The sequence below is a fragment of the Haliotis cracherodii genome, unplaced genomic scaffold, assembly GCF_022045235.1.
Source record: "Haliotis cracherodii isolate W230 unplaced genomic scaffold, xgHalCrac1.p SCAF_5, whole genome shotgun sequence".
Lineage (NCBI taxonomy): Eukaryota > Metazoa > Mollusca > Gastropoda > Lepetellida > Haliotidae > Haliotis > Haliotis cracherodii.
In genome coordinates, this window is record NW_027266308.1 from 14,939,727 (window position 1) to 14,953,579 (window position 13,853).

General features: G+C 38.9%; 2 protein-coding genes across 2 annotated transcripts; both read left to right on the top strand.

The window, feature by feature from the left end:
- The first annotated feature begins 4,178 nt into the window (after positions 1-4,178).
- LOC139443546 (uncharacterized) lies at positions 4,179-5,111 on the top strand. Its single transcript, XM_071224525.1, has one exon. The coding sequence runs from the start codon at positions 4,179-4,181 to the stop codon at positions 5,109-5,111; it is 933 nt and encodes a 310-aa protein (XP_071080626.1).
- Positions 5,112-12,281: 7,170 nt separating this feature from the next.
- On the top strand, positions 12,282-12,842 carry LOC139443547 (mucin-21-like). The gene has a single exon (XM_071224526.1). The coding sequence runs from the start codon at positions 12,282-12,284 to the stop codon at positions 12,840-12,842; it is 561 nt and encodes a 186-aa protein (XP_071080627.1).
- Positions 12,843-13,853: the final 1,011 nt, after the last annotated feature.

Genomic DNA, 13,853 nt, shown 5'->3' on the forward strand with positions numbered 1-13,853 from the left:
TATGTACCTATTTCCTTACACTAACTTATGCTGGTGTCTTAAAACTAAGAATTCTTATTTACATTTTATATTTTTAGAAATCATCATGCCTCCAACAGCCTTAGGACAGACATTGTATGAAGCCATTGAACTACTTCTCAGTGGAACACATGTTCCAGTTAAAGAACGAACTCAGCTACAGATAGTAGCATACTAAAAGATCAGCCTGTATAAACTGGAATTGAAGATGTGCAAAACCCTGTATCGGGGACGCAGGAAAAGAGGATTGTTTTGAAAAGCAAAATAGTTGCCAAAAAGAGTGAAATTAAACACATCATAAGAAGTTTCAGCAAGGAAACAAAAGGTGCTGGCTCAAAACGGTTGTATGATATCAATTCAAAGTACTTTCATGGCATAAGGAGATCACAAATTCTTGACTGGCTAAAGGAAAGTAAAACGATGACAAAGCTCCGGCCAATATTTTCCAATAAAGCACCATTGAAACCACTGTATTCCGTTGCTCCCATGGAGGGACACCAGATAGACATTGTGGACCTGTCTGCAGTAGCAGAAGAAAAAGATGGGAAAAAATGTTGTTTATTTTGGATAACTTTTCCAGATTTCTGTGACTTGTCCCAATAACGGATGAGTCTTCAGAAACAGCGGCAAAATCATTGACTGATTTATTTAGACAATCAGTGGGGCACCCCTAAAATTATCCAAACAGATCAAGGGGGTGAATTCAAAGGCATGGTGAAGACCCTCTGTGGCAGACTTGGCGTGCGACTCATCCATTCGAGGGCCTATCATCCCCAATCCTAAGAAAAAGTATGTTTAGTCAGATGTAAGTGTTAAAAAAACCCAGGAAGTCCCAACATTCTGATGGCTGGCAAGAGAGGTTATGCTGTTAGACACAACTTAGGAGGGAGGTGGTGACTGCATGTTTCTTGCACTCAGCCAACAGATATATCATCAGAGGATTTAGAGGTCAATGCACTTGAAGTTAGGCACATGGTGGTTGACCATCTGCAGGAAACTCCCCGAACGGTACGTGTGGTAGATGCAATTATGACATGTAGATTTAGTCCTTATTAATTCCACTGTTATAGCTTTTATATTATATTATATTATACTGATAATTTTGTATAGGGCATTAATCTGACTTCTCTAGAAGTTTATACTACCATATTTGAAAGTATCAGAAAAAGATGTTTATCATATATCTTGACATTATTTTGTAAGCTGTAAAGAGTTACAAGCCAGACCAGTTTAGTTGACACCCAGATCTTGATCAATATTGTGTAATCTTGAAGAAAAAGCAAAAATGGGTTTGGTATTGATTAACTAAAATTGACAAACTGACTGAAACAAGCATTCAGGATGAAGCTTATAAGGTTATGATTCCAATTTAACAAATTACTGATTCAGGTGAATGTATTGTTGGCTCATCTGGTAACCATTGAGATTTATGTGTTACACATCCTAACCAATACATGTAAAATGATATGACAAGTTGATTTTTTTCACATATTTGAACTATTCTTATTTCCATTTTTATCTAAAACTGAACATCATTACTTTAAGAGATTCTGAGAGTTATTATTCTAATCAAACAACCTTGTTTAACAGAATCTTGACCAATTTTAAAACTGTTACGGGAAAGACATTTGCCACCTCTGCTACAGGATAAAACATTTAAAAAATATTGTGCCAAAGGGTTGCAAGATTGCAATTTGTTATTTTCACACTCTACAGTTGTTGTTAAAAGCAAATATGAAAGTAAACTTTTCATTTTGAGAGACTGGATTTTATCTTTTTTCAATCTTCAAATTCTGTCATTTTTTTATAATGACTCATATATTTCAGATTGATGGAACACATATGAAGAACTTGGTTCCGGAAAAAAAGACATGGAACAAGTACGTGGACAAGATGCTAAAGAAAGGGACATGGGGAGATAATCTCATGCTGCTGATGGGAGCGGAGGACGTCCCAGAAGTAACAATTACAGTTATCAGCACATGGTCAGAAGAGCCTATAGTCATGAAACCCAGGGAGACAAAGTCCGACCTCGGAACACTATGTGTAGGTCATCTGTCAGCGTTTCACTATGTCAGCTTGGAAAAAATAGCTACATTAGCGTTGAGAATTCTTGTAAGCAGTGAGTGCAAACAATAAAGAGTTAACTGCTATCATCATCTACATTTTCCTTTGCTTATAGTCGTATCATGTAGATAGATCACACATCTCTGCCCTGGAATTAATATCTGTATCTTAGACTAGTCTAAACTATTCCATATAATCTGGGTCCTCAGTGTGTCCCGTCATATAATTTTAAAACCCAATGTAGATACTGGGTTCGTGGGTTAGAGCAGTGTGAAGGTGAACATGATAAATAATATTAGTAGTAGATTTTACATAAAATGTTTTATTCCAGTATCTCCCAATTTGAGATCAAGCACCCACAGCATTGCTTTAATGTAAGTCAGCAAAATAATAAATATGTGGTGTTGTTTCATATTTTATCTTTCAAATAATCTTTCTATTCTTCAGGCCACAAGTGCAGAACTTGCCACCAAACCCTAAGTGTCTGCAAATGTGCTGTAAGCATTAATAGACCTCTTTTGATATTCATGCATGACCCCAAAGTCAAACTCCAAAACAAGGTTTTCCCCGCATGGCGGCAGAGCAAACACCCGGAAGCGATTTATCACTCGTCTCGTTCAGCTTCGTTGAGAATTTTGTTCAAAGTCAATCGAAAAGCGCGGGATGATCCCCGTTGAACAAGGGATTCCATTATAACAGCAATGGGTTCATCAACAGTATAATACTTGTTATAATAGTATCATAGTATGTACTGGTCAAATTGAGAAGTATGTCGTGATGTTCCAGTCAAGAGAGACTCGAGTGGACAAGCTTCATGATCAACAAAAGCAACTTGCCATCAGATTCCTACCCAACTTCATCTAGCCACAATCACTGAAAGAACTCACACCAAAAAAACTTGTGAACGTTGTAGTGTCAGACCAGCCAATCACTTGCCAATGAAGGATATATTCATTGGAAGTCAGACAAAAAGAGTTTTGTCAAGGTATGGCCGTAATAAGTCTGCATCCCAATTCATGGAGAGCGAGTGAGTGAGTTTGGTTTTACGCCGCATTTAGCAATATTCCAGCAATATCATGGCGGGGGACACCACTAGGCTACACGACCGCCCCCAATTCATGGAGAATGTCATAGAAGCATATGTGAATTGTAGCATTCTCTCCTGTACAAGATGCCTATCAATAATCCCCTTTTGAAGGCCATGTCAGCCCTGGATCCAGTTGTGAGGCCAAATGCTACAATTCTCTTTCAGATTAAATCCTCCTTGGGGCACTTATTGCATTTTCCAGGCTCTAGAAAATCTACATGACATGTTGTAACTATTTTGTTCCTTATAAAATATTACCACACTAAAAAAACAACGTTTTTTGTGTATGATGTACGACCACCCAAACAGGGCCTCACCCTATTTGGCACCACATGCCAAGGGGAGCAACTCACACCCAAATCACTTTCGACATGTCATCTGTCAAGTCAAGACGTACATGAGAGAGCTCAGATTTTATTTCGTTCAACCAATCGATTGAACGATCCCAGTTGAAGACATGGCTGAACAAACTGTATGTGTGGTAAATTCCCTTTTCTTTCTGCAAAGGCGTAACACCATGCATTTCCTTTAAGTTAGATGTAACATTGGCGTCCATGCGTACGTGGCACGTCCATTCAAATCGTAATGGCCGCCGCTTGGTAGTCATCATTGTTTTTGATACTTTAACTCGTGGAATCAGGCTAGTAGGGTTCCCGTATATCAGTCACCTACACCTGCACCTTCTGTCAATCTGACTGATATTTCTTTCATCCTGAGGTCGCAGATGACATCCATGTTCGAGGAGGTCAAGTCCCAGCTCCAAGAGGAGTTACCGGCGGCCGCCTTACTCTCTTCCTGTCGGAATGGGAGAAGGTAACATCCAACCCCTGGGTCCATTCCACACTCAGGGAGGGCCACTTGCCTCAATGGAGCCTTCCTCCGCCTCCCTCCGCCTCCCTTCTTAGGGATAAGGCACACCCCAGTGCCCGCTACCTGAGAGAAGGCAGAAATACTAGGGGCCAAGGTCATAGCGCTTCTACAGAAGGCAGCTATAGAACCAGTACCCATGGAACAGGAAAACGAGGGCTATTACTCAACGTATTTCCTTGTCACCAAAAAAGGCGTAGGGTTCAGGCCCATTCTCAACTTGAGAAGGCTGAACGCATTGATAGAGGTACCGTTCTTCAAGATGGAGACACTGTGCGCAGTGATCTCCGCTGTAGAGACAGGGGAATGGCTGACGTCAATAGACCTCAAAGACGCCTACCTCCACATACCCATACAACCCGAGTTGAAGAAATACCTAAGGTTTTCTTTCGACGGGAGGTGTTATCAGTTCCGGGTTCTACCCTTCGGGATCTCTACGGACCAAGTGGCCAGATCAAAAGGGCGGTTATGTCAACCGTACCTCAACGACTGGTTACTACGAGCACTATCTCACCACATGAGCCAGATGGCTACACAAGAGGTGTTAGACATTCTGATTACGCTCGGGTGGATAGTCAACCTAAAGAAGTCGGATCTGACCCCAGTTCAGAATCTGACCTTCTTGGGGGCGAATTTCAACACAGAGAGAGGGATTGTCTCCCTAACTCGAGACCGCTTTGCCAAGGTCAGGAGCGTAACCTTACAGTTCCTTATCTCCAACAGGCACACTGCTCGTACTTGGCCCCAGTTGCTAGACAACATGGTGGCGACAGTGGATGTGGTTTGGCGAGCGCACTTGAGAATGCGACCCATTCAACAAGCGTTGTGCCAGTTATGGGCCAACTCGGAGGACCTCGAGACGATGCTCGAGACCCCGACATGGCTCATTACACACCTTCAGTGGTGGACCGAGGACGGGAATCTGTCCCGGGGGCTCCCCCTCGACACTCCCGTTCCGTCTCTCACAGTTCAAACAGACGCATCACTCTCCGGCTGGGGAGGCGTTCTGAACGATCACACAGCATCAGGTCCCAGCAAGAGATCTCACTGCACATCAATGTGCTCGAACTGAGAGCGGTGAGGTTGGTGTGCCAACGCTTCAAGGATATGCTTCGGAGCCATGTGGTTCGTCTAGAGATGGACAACCAAACGGCGATGACTTACATCCGGAAGCAGAGGGGGAACGGTGTCTACGTCACTCCTCCAAGAGACGTGGCAGTTCCTCCTGTGTTACTCACAAGATCATTGTGATGTCCCATGGACAGGCGGCAGTTGAAAGGGGATTTTCAATAAATAAAGAACTAGAAGTTGAGAACTTGTCTAAAAAGGTTTAGTTTCCCAAAAGAGTTATATGTGACCATGTTAGGAATGTGGGAGTTTAATGAATGTGAAAGTTGACAAAGCTCTGTTGTTGAAAGCTTCCCATTCTAGGCAGAAATACAATATGTATCTAGAAAAACAGAAAAAGGAAAAGCTGGATGAGCAGGAGCAAAAGAAAAGGAAACACATCCTTGATGAGGTCAGTGACATTAAGGCCAAAAGAAAAAGACTGAATGATGACATGGACAGTTTAAAAAGAACTGCCGACAGCCTTGCTGAAAAGGCTGAAATGACAGGGAATCTTTCTTTCATTACTCAGTCAAATGCCCTAAGAAGGGCTGCAAAAGAAAAAGAATCCTTGTTAGACACTTGTGTGAAATCTCTTGATAAGAAATTGGATGAGCTTAGAGAATAGTTTATCTACCATTGTCTACAGATGTGTTGTAATTACCTATTGATCTGTTATTGAACATGTGCTCAGTTGTGAATTGCTTTTCAATTGTCATTTAGAAGATTCATGTGAAATTTCATAAAGAATTAATCTGTTATTGACAACTTCTGTTGCCATGATTATGGTTCTTGTACTGAAAAACTGATGTTACTGCTCTACTATTCTTTAGCAGGTGAAAATGGATTGTGTTCAATTCTTTAATTGTTGAGAAATACTTGACATCTTCAAATCAGTGTATGATGTTCTGAATATGTTTATAACAAACAGAAATAAAACAAACAAAATTACATTTATTTTCAATTTGATGACAAAGATGATCAAATGAAAATAACTGAAACATTGATGGGTAATGATTCTGACATTTAACATGTCTACAATACTGGACATCAAACACATGTATTATGAAGATGTAATGACAAAGCATTGGGCCCCCACAATTTATTTTAGGGAGGGTCCCTTTTATTCAGAACAGGGGGCCCAAAGGGATCCCTGTTTTCAAAACCCAAGAACAACACTGATTAAATAATCCTTGACATTGATGTTACTTGTATATGTATTTAGTTGTCTAAGTATGGCATTATTTTTTTAATTTTAACTTTTGAATTTAAAGTTGGAAAGAGATACGCCAACCACTTCTACTGGCCAAAGAAACTTGTAGATAAGTGTTGGTATAATCATGATCAAATAATTGCAGTTATACCCAAACCAACAAAAGTTGCTGGGTCGTCACACTTTGAAATTGATCAACAAATATGGGAATACGCAATGAACTGTGTGGACACAAGCAGTGGAGAACTGCACTAAACGTGTGTACCTGCACTCGTCATCAGTGCTTTTATTGTTAACGTGTGTGCACATATTTTACATGTTTCAAAGAATTGACAGTTGTCAAATGTAATGGTTCTAGTTTTCATTGATATTGTGATGTTCATTGTATTCAATATAATAAAATTTTAAATTATTTTAAAGAGAGCACTTTGAAAATAATAAGGAGTATAGCTGACAAACACAAGTACAGTCATACATGTAATGGTTATACAGTGAGGGTTCTTATTTTGACTCATGCTTTCACGGAGAAGTGAAATCCTTCAGAGAGCATTTTGGTATGGCATATTACGGAGAATTCAGTGCTTATCTTCTATTTTTTTACACAAGTGTCCATCCTGTAACATATTTCATTTCACACTGGACGAATAGCTTCACTTTATACTCTCTTGTTACTGTTGGCCTAAGTGTTCATCACAATGTTTCAGTTTTACAAATTGGGAAATGCTGAAGGGCATAAACTAGAACTTTTAAAATTTTGTCTGTTCTTTGATAAAATTGTCTATCCCATAACAGCTCCGATGTTTGAAATGCTATGTCAGTTTTTCACATTCAGTTTCATGTTTATTTTAAGAGATGATGAATATATGTATGTTTTTCTTTTTAGAACAGTAACTGGAAAAGACTGTTTACATTAGTATCTGAGGAGAGGTCATAACTATTTTATCAAAGTGTCCTTCCTGTAACACTTTCTGTCCTTCCTGTAACACAATAATATTTGAGCTCAAATTGACAAACTGACTGAAACAAGCATTCAGGATGAAGCTTATAAGGTTATCATTCCACTTTAACAAATAACTGATTCAGATGAATGTATTGTTGGCTCATCTGGTAACCATTGAGATTTATGTGTTACACATCCTAACCAATATATGTGAAATGATATGACAAGTTGATTTTTTTCACATATTTGAACTATTCTTATTTCCATTTTTATCTAAAACTTAACATCATTACTTTAAGAGATTCTGAGAGTTATTATTCTAATCAAACAACCTTGTTTAACAGAATCTTGACCAATTTTAAAACTGTTACGGGAAAGACATTTGCCACCTCTGCTACAGGATAAAACATTTAAAAAATATTGTGCCAAAGGGTTGTAAGATTGCAATTTGTTATTTTCACACTCTACAGTTGTTGTTAAAAGCAAATATGAAAGTAAACTTTTCATTTTGAGAGACTGGATTTTATCTTTTTTCAATCTTCAAATTCTGTCATTTTTTTATAATGACTCATATATTTCAGATTGATAGAACACATATGAAGAACTTGGTTCCGGAAAAAAAGACATGGAACAAGTACGTGGACAAGATGCTAAAGAAAGGGACATGGGGAGATAATCTCATGCTGCTGATGGGAGTGGAGGACGTCCTAGAAGTAACAATTACAGTTATCAGCACATGGTCAGAAGAGCCTATAGCCATGAAACCCAGGGAGACAAAGGCCGGCCTCGGAACACTATGTGTAGGTCATCTGTCAGAGTTTCACTACGTCAGCTTGGATAAATATTACCAAAACAGCAAGGTAGGTTTTGGTAATGACAAAGCGTTTTGGTAATGACTTCTTGAGATTGAAATTGATGAACTGCTCTCGATAAGTATTGTTAATTGTTTATCGTTTAAATTATTACAGATCTAAAAGAAGGCAATATCGATTCAAACTTATATTATATGAAAATTATTGAGACTATTACAAGAATAACTGAGAATGTAATGGAATGTATGAAAAACAATGTTAATATTTAACAATTAGATTTCCCAAACAAAATATTATTCAACAATTACATGCAAGTATATCTTTTTCAGAATGAGTGTGGAAAATTAGAGTTTAAGAAGATATATAGAAAAATTAGATAAGTCTCTTGAATCAACTGAAAAAGAATTTTATGACTTGCTAAGTGAAGTGTATTCTCGATCGGATCCTTACTTCAGAACTTGGGCTAGGCAAGTTGTTGACTTATTTGAAGCTATTCTCTACCTGAGAGAAATAATCAAACGTTACACCAAGCTATTAAAAAAAGACCATGGGGTTAACTAATAAGGAAAGAAGTAGACGATTTATGACAAAGCTAAAAGAAAATCCAGAGAAACAAAGAATATCTTGAAAAGGAAAGAGAAAGATACCAAAAAAGGAAAGAAAGAAAACAACTCAGAGGAATTGAAGTTCTCTTTCAGATTAAATCCTCCTTGAGGCACTTATTGCATTTTCAATGCTCAAGAAAATCTACATGACATAGTTATAACCATTTTCCTTAATAAAAAAAGTTACCACACAAAAAACGTTTTTGTATGATATATGACCACCCCAACGGGGCCTCACCCTCTACAGGCAACACATGTCAAGGGGAGCAACTTTCACCCAAATCACTTTTCCTTATGTCATCTGGCTGACAAGAGCTCACAGAATTCTTTCAACCACTACGTTGAACCTGAACGACATGGCTGACCAAACTATGTGTGGTATATTCCCTTTTTATTCCTTGCAAAGGCGTAATTCCTCGCATGCTCGGCTCGGAGTCGAGAGATGAGGAGTGGAGGGAGGGGATGGTGCGGCGTGGTCATTGATCCCCTGCTTTCGGGTGCCCGTAAGAAGTTCGGGAAGGTTAATAGGAGGTACCCGTTGGCAGAGGACAGTGACTTGGTTGTGGAGGAGTGTGTTTGGACTTTCGACCTCCAGCTTGGCTAAGTCTAAGCAGGGCCGGCGGTTGCCACCCTTCCCTATGTGCGGGGCGGAGTTGAAGGCTGCTTACGTTTACTTCGAGGAGCAATATCGTAATGCATACTAACAGCTCTGTATTGCCATCCACTCGGCATACCTGTCTGCGGTGCAGCGGGAGCTAGTGGGGGAGGGGCAGTCCGACTCTTCAGAGTTGGCGGGCCAACTTACTGAAGTCCATAGCCATCTGGCGCGGGATGCTATTCGTAGCTGAGTGGGCAATAACAGGTTTTTCTGGCCGGGTCTTCTGGAAGACATCCTCTGGTACGAGGTACAGCACTTCATCACTCTCATTGCCCCTCCAACCTTGGTCACCAAGAGACATCACCAGATTGATAAAGAAATGTGGGTCTCTAGTCAGAAATACCTGGATGAGAAGTATCCTGATTAATAACTGTGATATGATGTGGATATTAACATTGATGGCATCATTTACTTGTTGAAACAGAAACGAGTTGATTGTGACATTTTCAATTTCAAGTTCTAAGATGAAGTAAATGTGGTAGCATCAATGAATTTGTTAAAGCAATATGATTCAAGTATCTTACTTGCTTATCACTTTACAACAACAGAACTTGTTTAAAGTATTTCCAGTTTTCCAATTAAATTTAGCATCGTGTTTGATTTGAAAAGCATGTTTTTATGGGTTGATTAAAGTTTATCAAACACTTGAGGAGGTATTTTGTCATTACCGTAACATTATGTCACTACCACAACAGGCTGAAAAACCTTGGTTATGAAGTTGTTTGGGTAAAACTTTAGTAAAATCATCCTTATTGAAGTTGAATAAGGCATTCATATGTTAATGTGTTGATTTACACAGTATGATATGTATCAATTTTACTTGAATATCAAAACTTGCACTTTTTGGTGATTTCAACATTTTCTGTAGATGATGCTTTGCTTGAACGCAAGGTACATGTGTTAAAATTTTGATATCTATGTATTATTAATTGAAAATAATAATTTAGTTGAACTATATACACACTGTACTTAACATTACTAACTATTATGTATTTCAAATTATTTTTGGTTTCTGACAATTCATCATTTATTTAAGCGTTGTGGTAATGACATTCCTCTGTTGGACCTATGACATTCCTTTATTTGACCTATGACATTCCTTTACTGGACCTATGACATTCCTTTATTGGACCTATGACATACCTTTATTGGACCTATGACATTTAAAGTTAAAAAAAATAATAAACATTAGTGGAACTTCACTGCAAAATACAGGAACATTAAGTAAAATATATGTAGTTAATATCAGTGAAATGAAACTAATAATAACACATAAAACATTTCTGACATATATGAAGAACAATGTTTCCCAGTTTGGTAGAACGACCCATATAAGTGATTATCGCGAATGCTCTCATGTTTCTGGCATGATGGGGAAGATCAATACAGGGGAGGGAGACCACACCAAATTACCCTGTTCGGAGGTCAAACAATTCCCCAATCCCTAGTGATTTTCGGCAATAAAGATCTAAATTATGTGGCAACATTAGAATTCATGGGTAAACTGTTATAAAGGTGGGTTGGACAGGTGGATTTAATTCAGAAATAATGTAAGCTATGTGATGTAGCTACATTGACCGATTGTGTTAGCAGGTTTGGAAGGGTGGTTTGTTTGTCCTTGTAGACGGTGTTAAGGATGCTGTAGTGATTATTTATTAAAGTGGGTTAGTTAGGGGTTTGTTCGTCTAGTAGGATTTTTGGCTTAATAATGTAAATTTTAGTTAGGAATAGGATTGATTGATTTGTAATTGTTGTTGAGTTCGTATTTATATTTTGTTACAGTTGGTTTTTTTTTCGTTTTGTTTAATTTTCTGTAATAAACTGTTGAAACTTGATTAAATTTCTCGTGAATCACCTCCCTACATCCAACGAACTGAGGTCGTAAAGGACAGACGGAGGGACCGTAGACACAATCTTTAGTATTTTCGGCATCAATATCTCCTTGATAAAAGAATTATAACGCAAAGTCATGAAAATATAAGGTGTCTAAATGTGCCCAAAGCCTGTCCTGTTACACAAGATACGGTGCCTAACAGAAAAAGTCTTACAAATCACACCAGGTCTGTAACCAGTTGCCATCTTGCCTTGACTACAGATGGCTTGACAAGCAGATCTGTGGAAGGCATGCCAAGCTGACTCTATTATGTCATACGGTCACAGAGGGAAGAGTCACACCTAGACAGCAAATGTGGAAGCCACCATGAACTTTCCCAAGCCACAAACAAAGAAGGAAGTGTGCCGTCTCCTGGGTATGGCAGGATATTACCACCGTTTCTGTCCAAACTTTGTTGGAAAACTCATTTGGAAACACCAGCTTCCTTCCAGCTTCCAACACTATTCTGGATTCAAGAACGGAGACTGGCCTCTTCCAAGACATTAATCAGTGACCAAATTCTGAACTTTAGTTTTAGGGCCTGTTACTTATTGCTGTTATTTAGTTGACCCATTATGCTGACTATATTGTTAACCTAAAACTCCATGTATATATATTTTATTGATATTCATCGACCTTGTGTGTTCACTTACTGATTTCATGATTGAGTTAAGAAATCCCATTTGTTAGCTACAGCTAAATATAATAGCCTTGATGCTAAGCCTGAAATGCGAAGCTTTGCCTTGGCTGAAAAGGCATGAAATGGCATTGAAATTGGAAAGAGAATTTCAAAATGGGCGTAGAGAGGATTCCAAACTCTGATCTGACAAATGATGGGGTGCTCACCCCTTACGTATCAGCGGTTTTACCTGTTCACAGGCTACCACGCTCTGTGTAGGTTGGTCACACAGATTTAGAGAACCATAAGTACAGAGGAATAATTAACTCAACTTCTTGTTGAATTCTAGTTGTTGTTAGCTGATGCAACTTTTCTGTTGTAAGCCTGAGTCAAACAACTGCAGGAGCATGAAAGGATGGCATACGCCACAAAACATTTATCAACTGCCACCAGCAATGTCACTGTGGGACCATCAACTGTCACCAGCAATGTCACTGTGGGACCATCAACTGCCACCAGCAATGTCACTGTGGGACCATCAACTGCCACCAGCAATGTCACTGTGGGACCATCAACTGCCACCAGCAATGTCACTGTGGGACCATCAACTGCCACCAGCAATGTCCTTGTGGGACCATCAACTGCCACCAGCAATGTCCCTGTGGGACCATCAACTGCCACCAGCAATGTCCCTGTGGGACCATCAACTGCCACCAGCAATGTCTCTGTGGGACCATCAACTGCCACCAGCAATGTCACTGTGGGACCATCAACTGCCACCAGCAATGTCCTTGTGGGACCATCAACTGCCACCAGCAATGTCCCTGTGGGACCATCAACTGCCACCAGCAATGTCCCTGTGGGACCATCAACTGCTGGCAACAGTGACCCTGGGAAAAGGAGGACGATTCACGAAATAGAAGTTGCTAAGAATCAGAAACAGTCGGGAAAAAGACATTGGAAAAAATTGTTTTAATCATCAATATTCAATGTAATGTTAATTATGTTTTAGTTATCATATCTATATTTTGAATAATTAATACAGTGGTATATTATGTATCATTTTTATCTAAGAAGAAAGCTTCTTGGTCTTTGACCAGAAAGCCAAGTGATTAATTGTTTTTAGTTGACATTGTTATCGAACAGCTAGTAATAACTCCATATGATAGTACATGTTTTTAGTAAATCTTTTTTAAACTTTTTATTTTTTTCTGTGAATATTTTTTTTATACTAAGCTCAGAAATTAAATGATGTAAAATACTGTGCCCTATGCAATGACTATTTTATGTGTACATTATGGGGCTCTGGCCTTCTATTGAATAAACTTGTCTGTCTGTTAATCCCAGTTCTCCCTCTGAGAAACTCCAAACTAGTTCTGAACCCCAAGAATATGTTTGTTTATAGAAGCACTTAGGCTCCCTGCTCATGCTCAGTCTGGGAATAGTAGTGCCAAACTCACAGACCAACACGGTCCCTTCCTCTCTTAGAGAGCCAGGGCGCTAATACATCACAGTGGACGTTAAAAATTACTACAATGCAAAAATCCTCTCAGCAACTGGCGCAGATGGGGCTGTTATTACCTACATAGTTTTTATGGTAAGTTTTATCTTTTTATTAAGATTTTATTAAGATATTATCAAGATCAAACCAAATCAATAATTTTCCATTTGTCCAGTGTTGATGAGAGAGGATGACAAAGCGAGTCAGGAAGGTCCACAGCCTCACTTAGAGGTGCATGAAGACTTGAGTATCTATGCTATCTAGGTGTCAGTCAACACAACATTTAACCAACACATATAGACATTCCAAATTACATCACTGCTCACAGCTGGTAATAACCAAATGAAAAATTGATTATTAATTAGCATTAATATTTGACTTTCATCAATCCAAGGCAGAACTCAGGAAACTGAGAAAGAGCAAGTGACACAACAGTACAAATTATTATCACATAATTAGCCTCAAATTTGATATGGATACAAAAGA